Here is a 14830-nt window from a genome sequence, read left to right as displayed (position 1 = left end):
ACAGATATACAGAACTTTTACAATTGGTACTTGAACAGAAAAATCATACATGGGAACCTTTCTTATTTCTACTTTTCGTAAAACGCCTAAAAAAAAAAGAAGTTTTCGCGTTTTTAATTTTTCATATGTGTTTATAGAATATTAAGAATTATAAAAGAATTAGTAGCTGACTATTTACTTGTTGGAATGCGGAACTTGTCTTTGGCTTTGCTTGTATGGCGTAGTGGCGTTTTGAGTGGGTTTTGGCTCTGTTTGCCTACTCTTCTTGTAGTAGTTGATGAAACATTTGTAAATGATATCAACGATTTTCTTTGTCACAACTTCTTGATAAAAATATAGTAACTTTTCTTCAAACTCTATACATTTGGATTCTAACCTTTTTGAAAACTCCGCAGGGGATTCATCAGAGGAAGAGAGATAATTTGCGAGGGAATTATTCATGTTAAGTAATTCCTTTATCAAAGCTTCAGTTTCAATAATAGTTTCACTTGGCAGTAAAAACCGATAACATGTTAATATATTAGATACAAGGAGTAAGGAGTATGAACCGTGACATTCAATAAGCAATATTTCCTTCTTTAACAAATTTCTCTCATTCCTCAAGTCTAGAACTTTTTTCCTTTCATTTTTGAATGAATTTTGCAAATTCTTATTGGTATTTGATATGTTTTCGATATTTCTTTTATACTTTAAGCATATTTCTTTCAATTCATTGCATTCAAAGGTTAAGTTTTCCCCCAAAGCCTCTCTTTTTTTTGTCGATGTGTTCAATTCAGTGATGCTATCAGCTAACTTGGAATATTTCTCTTTGAATAAGGAAAATTTGAAGTTGGTACCATTTACTTCGTTTTGAAGTTCATTAACACTTTTCTTCAAGAACTCATTTTGATCAACGATTAGTTGCTGCTCTCTATTGACTCTCTCTAATGTTTCCTTAGTATATTTGTATTTCTTTAATAATTCTTCATCATAATCGTATGATTCATTATCTAGTTCCTTGAACGCCTCCTTTATTTTCTTATTTTCTAGAGATATTTCCTTGTATTTAGTTTTGTAGGCTTTGTTCGTCGTTTCTAATCTGAGTAGTTTCTCGTTCTGGCTTTTTACTTGCGTCTCTTTTTCTTTGAGTTTGGAAGCATAAGCTGTTAACTTTGTTCTTCTTGCATTAGAATTCTTCTTAACTAGTTGATACATTTCCTGCATTAATTGCACAACCGGAATTTCACTAAAATCGTCACACTTGTAGCCAATTTCTTTGAATATTGATTTTATTATGTTTGTAACTTTTCCATTTGGATCAAAATGTAAGGCCTCATTTACAAAGGCCGATGACATCTGCTGTGATTCATACTGCTTTTGTGTGTCGCTCATTATAGCGGTGGCTTGAGTATCAATATTGTATTGATTCATGATGGATTCGGAATTTATATTTGAGCTTCCTCTACTTGGGGGAATTTCCTTGTCAAGCATGAGGCGATTACTCTTTTGCAATCCAATATTATTTTCAGTTCGCTTTGTAGAGCCATCAGAAGAAGAAGAAGAAGAAGAACACGAAGAGGAAAAAGTTGTCTGGGGTGGTATGGAAGAAGGAGCCAAGGATGGAACATTTTTTTTTAATCTTTGGCTTCCAATTGGACCTGCTTTCAATTCTTTCATGCTACTAGAACGACTCAAGCCGCCAGAGAGAAAACGGTCACCACAAGTAAAAGAACAATCATTCGTAAAATTATTGCCATCGTCACTACTTTTCATTGAAATCAAGCTCTGGTTGCTTTTCATGGAACTTAAACTCTGGTTGCTTTTGGCAGCTGGGGATTTGGAAAGTTTAAAAAAATCTTTCATCCACTTTCTCTTCGAAGTTTTACAATTTTCTGTACCACTTATATTACTTTCATTATTAATATCAGCATACTGTTCCTGATTTGAAATACAACTGGAGTCTTCTGAGCTATGCGAGGTAACCGTCATCGTTGAAGTCCCTTCCATATTTGGTCCCTTTAAAATATTACTCATACTAGTAGTAAAGAAATCCTAACGAATCTTGTAATTTGTCTTAGTAATCTCGTCTTTTTCATTTCTTAATTGAAATTTTATAATTTTAATAAATTTTCTTTTTGTGACGCAAGAAAAAGTTTAGACGACAGGAAAAAAAATAAATAATTGTGAGGTCAAAATTATGTTGAATAAATATTATATAGAATACGTTAATTGACTATAAATTTCTTATTCTTTTTATAAATGAAAAACTGGAAAAATATGGCAAAATCCATGAATAAAGTACCTAAACTCCCAATCAACCAGGAAGCGTTCAAAATTAAATACTTCCAATCTAAAGAAATGATAACAACAGAGAAGATAAATGTGGTATTACCCAGGCAGGCAAACAAAAAGAACAGGAAGCTAATACCTTCACAAGACTTTCTTTTATAGTTCAGTAGTATTTGAGGGATTCTTGAACCTAGGTACAAAAGAGCACTTAAGTAACCAAACATTTGCGCCATCCAGTTGATTTGAAGTTCAGGAACGGGCAATGATGGATCCTCCACTGGAGGAGGTTGTGAGTAATTTAAGCAATAGGTTACATACCACGACGTAATACCTACAAAAATTACGCCTGCAACAATGCTTACGTCCTTTAACAAATTTCTTGAATTAACTTCACGCAGGTTGTCATCACCAACTTCTCCGACAGATGAAGGAGTAGCCATTTCCTCATCGATACGGTTTGGTTCACCTTGAGAATTCAAAAGCGGCTGTTGTTCGTTAAAAACATCGTGAAGAACGTTTTCATTTATTGGATTTGCTGGAGAGAGATGGATTGGGTCCACTGGTGGCTTTTCCTCGTTGTCATACCAAAAACATTGACCGAGTAGAATGATATCCGCCACGGTATAGTACGCAGCAAGAATAATCATAGTAGACAAAAGATGTTGCATAACAGCACCCATAAGATTAAAGACGTCACCAGCCAGCCAAAGTATGACGAATAGTAGAGACAACCCATCGGACGACTTTCTGTAAAAGTTTTCATAAATTTGAGGGACAAACACAATGATCCAGCATGATATTGAGATGGACCCGGATATCCCACTCAAAGTACTTCTATTCAATTCCAGCGGCACAAGTTGCATAATTGATGGTGTTGCGCAGTATAGTGGTTCTTATTTTTTATGAAGATTCTTTATTAATAATGGGTTACCATCGTAACATTGATGAAATTACGTAGTGATTAAAAAGAGCTTGAGTAAAAAAATTGCAGTCCGGGTACCCAAGAAAGAAAGAGTCATTTCAAGAGCGAAAAAACAAAGATTATAAAGAACTTGAAGACAACGCACACATCAAAGTAGGTGAAGCAAGGAAAAACGTGGGTGTATGCCTGTTCTTATGGGCCTATGCATTAAATATGATCCTCTCAGTCACATGTGTCAGCGGCATCTTTTCCGAAAAGAAATATAGACGTGCAACCAGAATTAGTTTCGGCGGCTAATCCTCAAGAGTTTTGACGAGCAGGAAAATCAACAGTTTTGAAGAAATGGTACCAGTAGCGCAGATAAAACTCATCTCTGTGACTTTTAAGTACGGCTACTCTATCTACGGAAAACCACACATTTATCACTATTAAAATTACTAATACTACATGGGCGGCTATTTATACGTCTTTTTTATCTGGTGAGCTAGTCGTAGATTCCCCTTCTGCATCCAGCTTTCTGGGGGGCAAAACACTTTCAAAGGCATTTTTCCAGTCATGGTCATCGAAGTATTTCAGCATGAGCTGTACAACGTGCGTTGTAGTCAGAACTCTTCGGCCCTCAATATTGATGTACTCATCGATGGGCAATCTCCGAGTAGGGATGCCCATCTTTTGGGCCTTCTTAAGGCACAAATCTTTATAGCGGTTCTTGTCTACAATGCCACCAACAATGTAGCGCATCCCTGGTTCCAGTTTCTCCAACTTTTCCTCTGTATCGGCGGTTAAATATACTATATTGTCCTTACTTATATGCTGGTCTCCGAACATAATTTTGTCATCTGGTAGGAACTTGAAATGATTCCAGTTTCCATAATTGGTATTGCTCAGTGTGGTTTCAAATCTTTTTTTTAGTCTTTTATCAAATGGTGCTACTTTTATTTCTGCAAAGTGATTCGACCTTCTATTAGCGGAATAAGCTCTGGTGACCTGGTTAGACAAGCTGACTATTTCCTTGTCATTCATCAGTTCATCAAAAGAACAGTCAAGGATGATCTCGATCCCAGAATCAACTTGATTCACATTAACTCGAGGTTCTCTAGCGAGTTCCTGAGGAACTTCTTCTCCTCTGTTGATGTATTCTTGAATCTTTGCACTTCTCTCGTGGCGAAGTCTCTTCTTCTTCACACGACGTTCTGCATTGTATTTCGCTTTATTCTCCTCCCATCTTTGCCTTTTACATATTTTCTTCCATTGCTTTTTAGACATACCTTCCGGCACCGGTGGTAAAGGTGGTGTCCTCTTTACCATTTCCTCATTCTGGTCTTTTTCGTCATTACACATGTTGATTACCGTACAGGCCTGATCCTCAACTGCTTATCTTGCGAACATTAAGCTACGCTATACATCATCTCTTCTTGAAGACAACGAAAATTTTTCATTACCACATCCACTGTTAAACTGAACGCGTTTTTTTTTCTTGAGAAAAAGGTGGAAAGCTAACCCATATACTATAGTATTGTAATAACAACACTTTTACATCTTACTCTATTCGTTACAGCACTGAAGTGTTGATCCATAAGACAATTTGAGTATCTTCTAATGTCCAAAATACTATCTCTACAACTTCCATGGGTTGAGAAGTACCGTCCTCAAGTTCTATCAGATATAGTAGGTAATAAAGAGACCATTGATAGGCTCCAGCAAATTGCTAAAGATGGTAACATGCCTCATATGATCATATCTGGTATGCCAGGTATAGGTAAGACCACTTCAGTCCACTGTCTTGCTCACGAGCTTTTGGGACATTCCTATGCTGATGGTGTTTTGGAACTGAACGCTTCAGATGACAGAGGTATTGATGTTGTCAGAAACCAAATAAAACATTTTGCCCAAAAGAAATTACATCTACCTCAAGGGAAACATAAAATAGTTATTCTTGATGAGGCAGACTCAATGACTGCGGGCGCCCAGCAAGCCTTGAGAAGGACCATGGAACTGTATTCAAATTCTACGAGGTTTGCATTTGCTTGTAACCAATCAAATAAAATTATTGAACCACTGCAAAGTAGATGTGCCATTCTAAGGTATTCTAAACTGTCAGATGAGGATGTTTTGAAGCGCCTTCTGGAGATCATAAAACTGGAGGATGTAAAATATACAAATGATGGGTTAGAAGCAATCATTTTTACAGCAGAAGGTGACATGAGACAAGCAATAAACAATCTACAAAGTACAGTAGCGGGCCATGGTCTAGTGAATGCAGATAATGTCTTTAGGATTGTTGACTCTCCGCATCCTCTAATAGTGAAGAAAATGTTATTAGCCACGAACCTAGACGATTCGATTCAAATTTTGAGAACAGACCTCTGGAAAAAAGGTTATTCTTCAATTGATATCGTGACAACATCCTTCCGTGTCACCAAAAATTTGACACAAGTCAAAGAATCAATTAGGCTAGAAATGATAAAAGAAATCGGTCTGACCCATATGAGAATTCTGGAGGGTGTTGGAACATACTTGCAATTGGCAAGTATGTTAGCGAAAATTCATAAATTAAATAATAAAACCTAACTAAGTATCCCGTAATAAATCAACTCTCATAGGAGCATAATGTCTAAATTTCACCCTCTTTGTTTCTTCTTTTCTCATGTATCTTTTTCTATTTTTTGTATGGAAGTTTTAGGGTTGATGATTGAAACTTACAATTCACAATGAGAAATACATAGTTATAAAATGTAACGAAATAAAATAAACAAAGAATATAGATCTTTGACCCGGCAAAAATGAATAAGTTAACACCGTCACAATGGAAAGTAGTAAACAGGCCATATGAACCGGCATCTACGTTAAAAGTTATTGCGGGCCCAGGTTCAGGAAAAACATTAACGCTACTATACAAAGTATTACATTTAGTCACTGTGGAGAATATCAAGCCAGAGGAAATATTGATATTTTCTCTAACAAACAAAGCAGTCGATAATATAATAGAGAATTTGTTGTCTGTCTTCGAAGACTCGCATACAGATAGGGATAATATTAAGCAGATTGGATGCTACACTGTTCACGGGTTGGCAAACAAAATTGTTGTAGAGAATGAAGGGATGATAAACATTATAGAAGAAATAGGTTGGAGAGGGTTAATGAAGTTGCTTCCGCCATCCAAGAGAACCCCCCACCATTTCAGATCATACAAAGAACTAGAAAAAGTTGTTAAGGATTACAAGTTAAATGGTGGAAGGAAAAATAACCCTGTTATTGCAAAACTAGTTAAACTTATGGATAATTGTAAAGTGATGACAAATGATGATTTGATTATTCGTGCAAAAAAATACTTAGAGCTTGATCATTCTCAGTCAGACACTTCATCGTCTTTCACTCAGGATCTTCAAAAAAAATACAAAGTTGTTCTTATCGATGAATTTCAAGACCTCTATCCAAGTTTAGCACCTTTGATCACCATAATTTGTAAAGGTAAGCAACTTATCATGTTTGGTGATACAAATCAGAGCATATACGAATTCTTGGGGAATAACAGCCACATCATGTCCCAATTAGACAATTTACATCCAAAACACTCTACCACTGTTTTAAAACTGTTTGATAACTTTAGATCTACACCTGAAATTATCTCTCTTGCATCAAATATCATAAACCGTCCGCTAATAGAGAAACAAGTAATCGATGATACTGACGTAACACCGTCAGAGCTAGTTCGCAAGCTTCCTAGTGGTGTTTTACCTCAATTAGCGTCATTCGATAATTTAGCCGCAGAATCCGAATTTATAGTTGATAAAATTACCCAATTAATTTGTTCTTCTGTAAGATTTTCCGATATTGCAATTTTATCAAGAACAAATTCACATTTAACAACTTTAGCCAATGTCTTAAGAAAATATGGTATTCCTTATCAAAAACTGAAAAGTCAACCCGATTGGATGGACGATTTACGAATTCAGTTTCTCTTAGATATTATGAAAGTGTGCTCTCTAGCATCCGACGAAAAGCACAGTCGTGAGTTTAATACTGGTGCTAAATGGCAAAGCGATTTCAGCATTTTAGTCACAATGAGTGCTATCAAGGGGGTTGGAGATGCTTCAATACAAGCCTTATATAAGGCTTGTGGTTTAAAAAACTTATCTATTTGGAAGTACTTAACCATGGTCCCCAATTTTGAATGGCCATTGGGTCTTTCCATAAAGAAAAAAATTGAAAATTACACGTCAAATTTATATGAAATGATCGAAAATGATCAAGTACATCAATTGGATGATCCCATGGAGCTTTTGGAAAAAGTTTCTAATATCGCAAGTAGCTTAAATCTAAATCCCATCTACTTACAATCCATAGGCGACTCGCAATCATTATCTGAATTTAAAACGCATTTGCAAGAAATGGCTCAAGTAATGAAAGTCTCGAAATCTAATAAACCCCCAGGTATATCATTTGTTAAGTGGTTTTTAGAGACATATTTTGATCAAACGATGGTCTTCCACCAGGCCAATCAGGCATTACAAACGACCGGCCCGGGGACAATAAAACTATCTACGATTCATTCTGCAAAAGGTTTGGAGTTTCCCATAGTGTTTCTAACAAATGGGAATACGTCCAATTTTCCGATGGATACGAATGCTCTTTATGTTGGGATGACCAGGGCAAGAAACTTGTTGTATATATGCAACATGAAGCACCAGAAAATAGTTAGTAAGCCATCATCGTATTCGAAACATATAATGTCTAATGATTTCTTTTGGACTTACTACAATAAGGACTTAAACCGATCAACTTTTGGCGCTAAGATGGCGTATGGTTATAATTTACAGCGCTATAATCATTTACGTAAAAATTTTGGATTTTATAGAGCATATTCTTCAATGAATTGTTGTAAGAGAATTCTTAAGCGTATATAGAATAGCATTTTACTGACATTTTTACAATATACTAACATCTTTTCATGATTTGAGGGCTTCGAAATCATGCGTTTTCTTTTTTTCATTGTTTGAAAAGAGGGATGACAAAATACGCTAGCATAATAGATAGCCAACGAAGGAAAACCAGGAGTAGCACAGCGCTTTAACAATCATAATGTCATTGAGTTTCAAATTATTAAAGCCTACTAATGTGTTGAGCCAATTGGGTGTTTTTTCAAGGTTTGCAGTACGGATGCAAACGAGGTGTAAGAGCACAGATGCATCAGAAGATGAAGTGAAGCATTTCCAGGAGCTGGCTCCCACTTGGTGGGATACAGACGGATCTCAGAGAATTCTACACAAGATGAATCTGGCGAGATTGGATTTTGTGCAAAGAACGCTAAGGAGTCAAGTAAAAATTCAAGATCCCGATGTATTTGTTCCTGGATACAATTACAAGGAGTTTTTACCTGAGTATGTTAGCGAGAATATACAGCGGGAAGTTCAAGATAGTTTGGAGACTAGTTTAGGTGAAAGACCAGAAATGAGGGTGTTGGATGTTGGATGCGGGGGAGGCATTCTAAGTGAATCCCTTGCGAGATTGAAATGGGTGAAGAATGTCCAAGGAATCGATCTGACTCGTGAATGTATTATGGTTGCAAAGGAGCACGCTAAGAAAGACCCCATAATAGAGGGGAAAGTAAATTACGAATGCAAGGCTCTAGAGGACGTTACTGGACAATTTGATATTATTACTTGTATGGAAATGCTTGAGCATGTTGACGTGCCCAGTGAAATTTTGAGGCATTGTTGGGCGAGGTTGAATCCCGACAAAGGAATACTCTTTCTAAGTACGATCAACAGAGATTTTATTTCGTGGTTTACTACAATTTTCATGGGGGAGAACGTCTTGAAGGTTGTTCCAAAGGGAACTCATCACTTGGGCAAATACATAAACGCGAAAGAAATAATCGCCTGGTTTAATGAAAACTATAGTGGTCAATTCCGCTTACTGGACCTAAAGGGAACCATGTACTTACCACTGCAAGGATGGGTCGAGCACGATTGTTCTAATATTGGCAATTACTTTATGGCTATCCAGAGACTACAGTGAAAATAAATGCAAAAGTAGAACATCTTGCTGTAAATATTTTTTTAGACATATACAATTTTTTACATACAGCATGGTACCAAAAAGGATGACATGGTTTCTGTTTTTATTCAATAAAATATACATTTACAGATGCTAGTCCCATTTTGCATTAAAGTATATCTTTTTCGCTTAAGATCAAGAGAAGGAAAAAAGATCGAAATACTGAAAATTTTTTCTAATCACTGAAATGTTAGCAATAAAACCCAGTCAGAGATAGTTATAGAGCAAGGATGAGCAGCAACGATAGTGTGGAGAAAGTTACCCAACAAGTATCCGAACTGCAAAGTACAGACGTTAAAGAGCAAGTAGTCACACCTTGGGATGTCGAAGGTGGTGTTGATGAACAAGGCAGAGCTCAAAATATCGATTACGATAAGTTGATCAAACAGTTTGGTACTAGGCCGGTTAATGAAGAAACTCTGAAAAGATTTAAACAAGTGACAGGTCATGAACCACATCACTTTTTGCGTAAAGGTTTGTTTTTCAGTGAGCGTGATTTTACCAAAATTCTAGATCTTTACGAGCAAGGTAAACCATTTTTTCTGTACACTGGTAGAGGCCCCTCAAGTGATTCTATGCACTTGGGCCATATGGTCCCTTTTGTGTTCACTAAATGGTTACAAGAAGTGTTCGACGTACCATTAGTCATTGAATTGACCGATGACGAAAAATTTTTATTCAAACACAAGTTAACAATTAATGATGTTAAGAACTTCGCCCGTGAGAATGCGAAGGACATTATCGCAGTTGGATTTGATCCAAAGAACACTTTTATCTTTTCTGATTTACAATATATGGGCGGTGCATTTTATGAAACTGTGGTGAGAGTTTCCAGACAAATTACAGGATCCACTGCAAAGGCCGTTTTTGGCTTCAATGACTCCGATTGTATCGGTAAGTTTCATTTTGCCTCCATTCAAATTGCTACCGCATTCCCAAGCTCATTTCCTAATGTCCTAGGCTTACCTGATAAAACGCCATGTTTAATTCCATGTGCCATTGATCAAGATCCCTATTTTAGAGTCTGTAGGGACGTAGCAGATAAATTGAAGTATTCAAAGCCTGCCTTGCTTCATTCCAGATTTTTCCCGGCCTTACAAGGCTCCACTACCAAAATGTCAGCCTCTGATGATACTACGGCCATTTTCATGACTGATACACCAAAGCAAATTCAAAAGAAAATTAACAAGTATGCATTCAGCGGTGGTCAAGTATCCGCCGATCTACATAGAGAATTGGGTGGTGATCCTGATGTCGATGTTGCATACCAATACTTGTCGTTTTTCAAGGATGATGATGCTTTCTTAAAGGAATGTTATGACAAATACAAAGCCGGTGAATTGTTATCCGGTGAAATGAAGAAACTTTGTATTGATACCCTGCAAGAATTCGTCAAGGCGTTCCAGGAACGTAGAGCTCAAGTAGACGACGAGACTTTGGACAAATTCATGCTGCCACATAAGTTAGTTTGGGGTGAAAAAGAAAGATTAGTTGCACCTAAGCCAAAGACCAAGCAAGTAAAGAAATGAGCAGTTCCGCCTAGTCCGCCCCCCATTGTATACATTGTTATAGAGTCTGAATATACAAATCAATATTAAAAAGTGAAGTAATGAGAAAACAGCGTTGTAATCGCTTGGGACTTCAATTCTTCCATAAATATATAAGAATGTTTTTTTTTTTCAATGAAAAAATTTTCACGGCATATAAAGCAGTCCCTTCTTTTACAACTGCAATTGTTTTGCCTGGTCCACTCTCCTATTACAAAACAAGTAAGATAGTAGATCAACACTAGCAGCTTGGGGTTTTTGTACTCAGACGAGCAGACCACGGACTGCATTGTGCTGCTGTTGTACAATAGAGTGTATTCAACGGTATACACCATACTTTTATGATGATATCCTTTACGAACTTTTCAGACGTTAGACTTCTGAAGGAGATTAGACCCTCCTGTGGAAGAGAAACTCGTTTAACTTATCTGAATATGTATGTGTATATGAGCCGGCTTGTTTTATATAAGTATTCTTACTTCTTGTTTTGCGATCTTCAGAAGAGGTAGATTTATTTAAGTTTTTCAACTTGAAGATTACAACAGTTTTACACAAGTGGCAAAAATGCTTGCATAAAAGAAGAAAGTTAAGAAGTAGTGAGAGGACTTACTCTTTATAAGATTGAAGGTGCTCCAATATACAGCTCAAAGACGAATTATACGTACCGTCAACACAATTCGTCGTACCTTTATAATGGGGTTCAGAAAGGTAGTATCGTTTCAACCGGATTATGTTCCACAATACCATATAACAAAGTACATCTCGGAACGGACCAAATTGCAAGTGGTGCATATAAACCACAAGACTTCTACATTGGTTCATGGTTATTTTGCTGTTCCTACGGAATGCCCCAACGATTCAGGTGCTCCACATACTTTGGAGCATTTGGTCTTCATGGGCTCTAAATCTTATCCGTATAAAGGCTTATTAGATACGGCTGGTAATCTATCTTTGTCTGTTACCAACGCTTGGACTGATACTGATCAAACTGTTTATACATTGAGCAGTGCTGGTTGGAAGGGATTTTCTAAGCTATTGCCAGCTTACCTAGATCATATTCTACATCCAACTTTAACGGATGAGGCTTGTTTAACTGAGGTCTATCACATCGACCCGGAAAATTTGAGCGATAAAGGTGTGGTATTTAGTGAAATGGAAGCAATTGAAACACAAGGTTGGTATATTTCGAATTTAGAAAAACAACGATTAATGTTTCCTGAGGGGAGTGGTTACCGGTCAGAAACGGGTGGCTTAACTAAGAATTTAAGAACCTTGACCAGCGAAGAAATCAGGCAATTTCATAAGTCCTTGTATTCTTCAGATAATCTTTGTGTAATTGTTTGTGGAAATGTCCCAGCAGATGAATTACTAAGCATCATGGAAGAATGGGATAATACATTGCCGGAGATTCCATCAACAGCGCCAAAGAAAAGGCCATTTCTAGATAACAAGCAGTCACATATACCAAAATCGATGGATAAAGTCATCGAATCTACTGTAGAATTTCCTGAGCTCGATGAAAGTCAAAGCGAATTGCTTTTTTCCTGGATTGGTGTACCCTATGCAGATTTCCGTAATGACTTGGCAGTTTCTATATTAATAGATTACTTCACCGACACTTCATTGGCGGTTTTTACCAGAGAATTGGTTGAGATTGACGACCCCATGGCTAATTCCACTGATTGTTGGACGGATTGTTTCATGAGAACCATAATCGATTTACGTATTCAGGGTGTCCCTACGGAAAAAATCGCAGAAACGAAGAATAAGGTAATGGAAATTTTGGAAAGCCATAAAATTGATTTACCAAGAGTAAGGCAAGTAGTTGAAAACACTAAATGGGAGTATTTACTCAATTATGAAAAAAATGGTCAGAGTCGTTTCTCGAGTGCGGTGATCACCGATTACATTTATGGTTCTGAGGATGGTTCTTCACTGGTATCCTCTCTCAAGGATTTAAGTGATTTTGATTCTTTATTGCAATGGTCCCAACAGGACTGGGAATCTTTGTTAAGGAGCATCTTTGTGGACAATAAACCCATTATTGTCACGGCCAAACCAAGCGCTCAAATGTACGAGCGATTGGAGAAGGAGAAGTCGGATTTGATTAAGCAGAGAGAAGCCGAACTTGGTGAAAAAGAAAGAGCAGCTTTATCAACTAGACTGACCAATGCAAAAAACATCAATGATAGGCCAATTCCGAAATCTTTGTTGCAAAAATTTGAAATTGATAACCCTTCCAAGAGTGTTGAATTTGTCAATACAAAGAGCATCGCAATTGTTGATTCGTACAAGAACAATGATGTTAATGATCCGATGACCAAAGAAATTTTAAAAATGAGACCAGATAATTTTCCCTTTTTCATTCACCTAAACCATTTTCCCTCCCAATTTATAGAACTTCATTGTTTAGTCAATTCCACCTGTATCAAGGATACCTCGCTTTTACCGTACTATAATATGTTTGATGAGCTATTGTCCATGCCAATGAAAGTCTTTGATCAAGAGAATAATGTAGAAACTATGCTCTCGTATGAGGAAGTTGTCGCGAAGTTGAAATCGGAGACTATCGACGCACAAATAAGCCAGGGTTTGAAAGGATCTTGTCCTGATTTTATTGATTTTAGAATTCAATGTAGGGCTGGAGGTTACTCCAACTCTGTCCAATGGATCAAGCATTGTTTATTTGATATTGTTTTTGATGAAAAGCGTGTCCGTATTCTCTTGGAAAACTACTTGAATTCTATCGTAGAATGGAAAAGAAATGGCAGTGTTATGTTGGATTCTCTGACTAACAGAAACCTATACTCGGAAAGGTCGCTGAAAAAATCTACAGATCCGTTGTTTGTTGAAGAGAAATTACAAGAAATTTTGGAAGAAATTGAGAACGGCAATTTTGAGAAGGAAATTTTACCAAGAATAGAAACGATGAGAAGGCAATTGAGGACGAATTTCAACAACTTTCATATTTTGGTTCTTGGCGATATTTCAAAAATCGCAGATATTTATGAACCATGGAATCCTCTGATCATGTGCTTAAACATTGAGCATCCTGTTGAAAAGTTGAAGATTCCACCGGTTCCCAGAGCCTTAAATTCTATTTCGCCGGTTTGCAAAAATCCCGGCGAAAAGGCCTTCATAATAACTACTCCTGCTTCGGAATCTGCTTACATGAATTTAATAACCTCTATCCCATTTGACCTGGACTACCATGATCCCGAATACGCAGTTGTTTCGTTAGCTTCTGAATATCTCGAATGCGTTGAAGGTCCGTTTTGGAAGGGAATTCGTGGCGCTGGATTAGCTTATGGCGCTAACATGTCAAAATTATGTGAGATAAATTCTTGGGGATTCAACATTTATCGCGGTGCTGACATTATCAAATGTTATGAAGTTGGTAAACAGATTGTTCAAGATTATGCATCTGGTGCCTTGGAATTTGATGAGCAGTTAATTCAGGGTGCCATTAGTAGTATTATCAACAGGATGGCTACTATTGAATGTGGATATTTTGAAACAGCTTTGTCCAGATATATCGACGAGTTCTGCTTGAAAAGAGGAAACGATTATAATGAGTTGTATTTGAAAAGGCTACAAAACGTTACTAAACAAGATTTGGAGATTGTTATGCAGAAATACTTTGTTAACTTGTTTGATCCCAACAAGAGTGTTGCATTTGTAAGTTGCCATCCCGGTAAATTGGAATCAATTCAAGAATTCTTTGAAACTCAAGGTTTCACTGTGGAAATAGAAGAACTCGAAGACGATGAGGAAGAAGAAATTGATAGCGAGGATGATGGAAATGCGTGAATAAAACCTATATCGAAAGATGCCTTGTGGAATCGGGGAATGAGATGTTTCATAATAGATGTATGTAAATAGTGAGCAAACCATATACTATTAACCTCTTTAAAATCTGACATGCCCATCCTTATTCTATTATTTTTTTCATTTAAAATTAATCGAGAGTTTGAATATTGACAAGAGCACCTCATAGTTCCATATATATATATATATATAGTTTGTAGTATAT

The 14830-nt window shown here is 36.8% G+C and overlaps 8 protein-coding genes across 8 annotated transcripts; 5 read left to right on the top strand and 3 right to left on the bottom strand.

The window, feature by feature from the left end:
- Positions 1-174: 174 nt before the first annotated feature.
- SPO21 (Spo21p) lies at positions 175-2013 on the bottom strand (the record flags this gene model as incomplete). The annotated part of the gene is made up of 1 exon (XM_056225544.1): positions 175-2013. The coding sequence occupies one exon, from the start codon at positions 2011-2013 to the stop codon at positions 175-177; it is 1839 nt and encodes a 612-aa protein (XP_056079352.1).
- Positions 2014-2204: 191 nt separating this feature from the next.
- YPQ1 (cationic amino acid transporter) lies at positions 2205-3131 on the bottom strand (the record flags this gene model as incomplete). Its single annotated transcript, XM_056225543.1, has 1 exon — positions 2205-3131. One exon carries the CDS (start codon positions 3129-3131, stop codon positions 2205-2207), a length of 927 nt encoding a protein of 308 aa, XP_056079351.1.
- A 518-nt stretch (positions 3132-3649) lies between these two features.
- On the bottom strand, positions 3650-4531 carry TRM10 (tRNA (guanine(9)-N(1))-methyltransferase; the record flags this gene model as incomplete). Its single annotated transcript, XM_056225542.1, has 1 exon — positions 3650-4531. One exon carries the CDS (start codon positions 4529-4531, stop codon positions 3650-3652), a length of 882 nt encoding a protein of 293 aa, XP_056079350.1.
- Positions 4532-4789: 258 nt separating this feature from the next.
- Positions 4790-5761, top strand: RFC4 (replication factor C subunit 4; the record flags this gene model as incomplete). The annotated part of the gene is made up of 1 exon (XM_056225540.1): positions 4790-5761. The coding sequence occupies one exon, from the start codon at positions 4790-4792 to the stop codon at positions 5759-5761; it is 972 nt and encodes a 323-aa protein (XP_056079349.1).
- A 212-nt stretch (positions 5762-5973) lies between these two features.
- Positions 5974-8097, top strand: HMI1 (ATP-dependent 3'-5' DNA helicase; the record flags this gene model as incomplete). The annotated part of the gene is made up of 1 exon (XM_056225539.1): positions 5974-8097. One exon carries the CDS (start codon positions 5974-5976, stop codon positions 8095-8097), a length of 2124 nt encoding a protein of 707 aa, XP_056079348.1.
- Positions 8098-8272: 175 nt separating this feature from the next.
- COQ3 (hexaprenyldihydroxybenzoate methyltransferase) lies at positions 8273-9211 on the top strand (the record flags this gene model as incomplete). The annotated part of the gene is made up of 1 exon (XM_056225538.1): positions 8273-9211. One exon carries the CDS (start codon positions 8273-8275, stop codon positions 9209-9211), a length of 939 nt encoding a protein of 312 aa, XP_056079347.1.
- Positions 9212-9480: 269 nt separating this feature from the next.
- WRS1 (tryptophan--tRNA ligase WRS1) lies at positions 9481-10779 on the top strand (the record flags this gene model as incomplete). Its single annotated transcript, XM_056225537.1, has 1 exon — positions 9481-10779. One exon carries the CDS (start codon positions 9481-9483, stop codon positions 10777-10779), a length of 1299 nt encoding a protein of 432 aa, XP_056079346.1.
- Positions 10780-11490: 711 nt separating this feature from the next.
- SDD3 (Sdd3p) lies at positions 11491-14607 on the top strand (the record flags this gene model as incomplete). The annotated part of the gene is made up of 1 exon (XM_056225536.1): positions 11491-14607. The coding sequence occupies one exon, from the start codon at positions 11491-11493 to the stop codon at positions 14605-14607; it is 3117 nt and encodes a 1038-aa protein (XP_056079345.1).
- Positions 14608-14830: the final 223 nt, after the last annotated feature.

The sequence above is a fragment of the Saccharomyces mikatae genome (assembly GCF_947241705.1).
Source record: "Saccharomyces mikatae IFO 1815 strain IFO1815 genome assembly, chromosome: 15".
In the NCBI taxonomy this organism is placed as follows: domain Eukaryota; kingdom Fungi; phylum Ascomycota; class Saccharomycetes; order Saccharomycetales; family Saccharomycetaceae; genus Saccharomyces; species Saccharomyces mikatae.
Note: the sequence above shows the minus strand (reverse complement) of the source record. Positions and strands in the feature narration are given on the sequence as shown.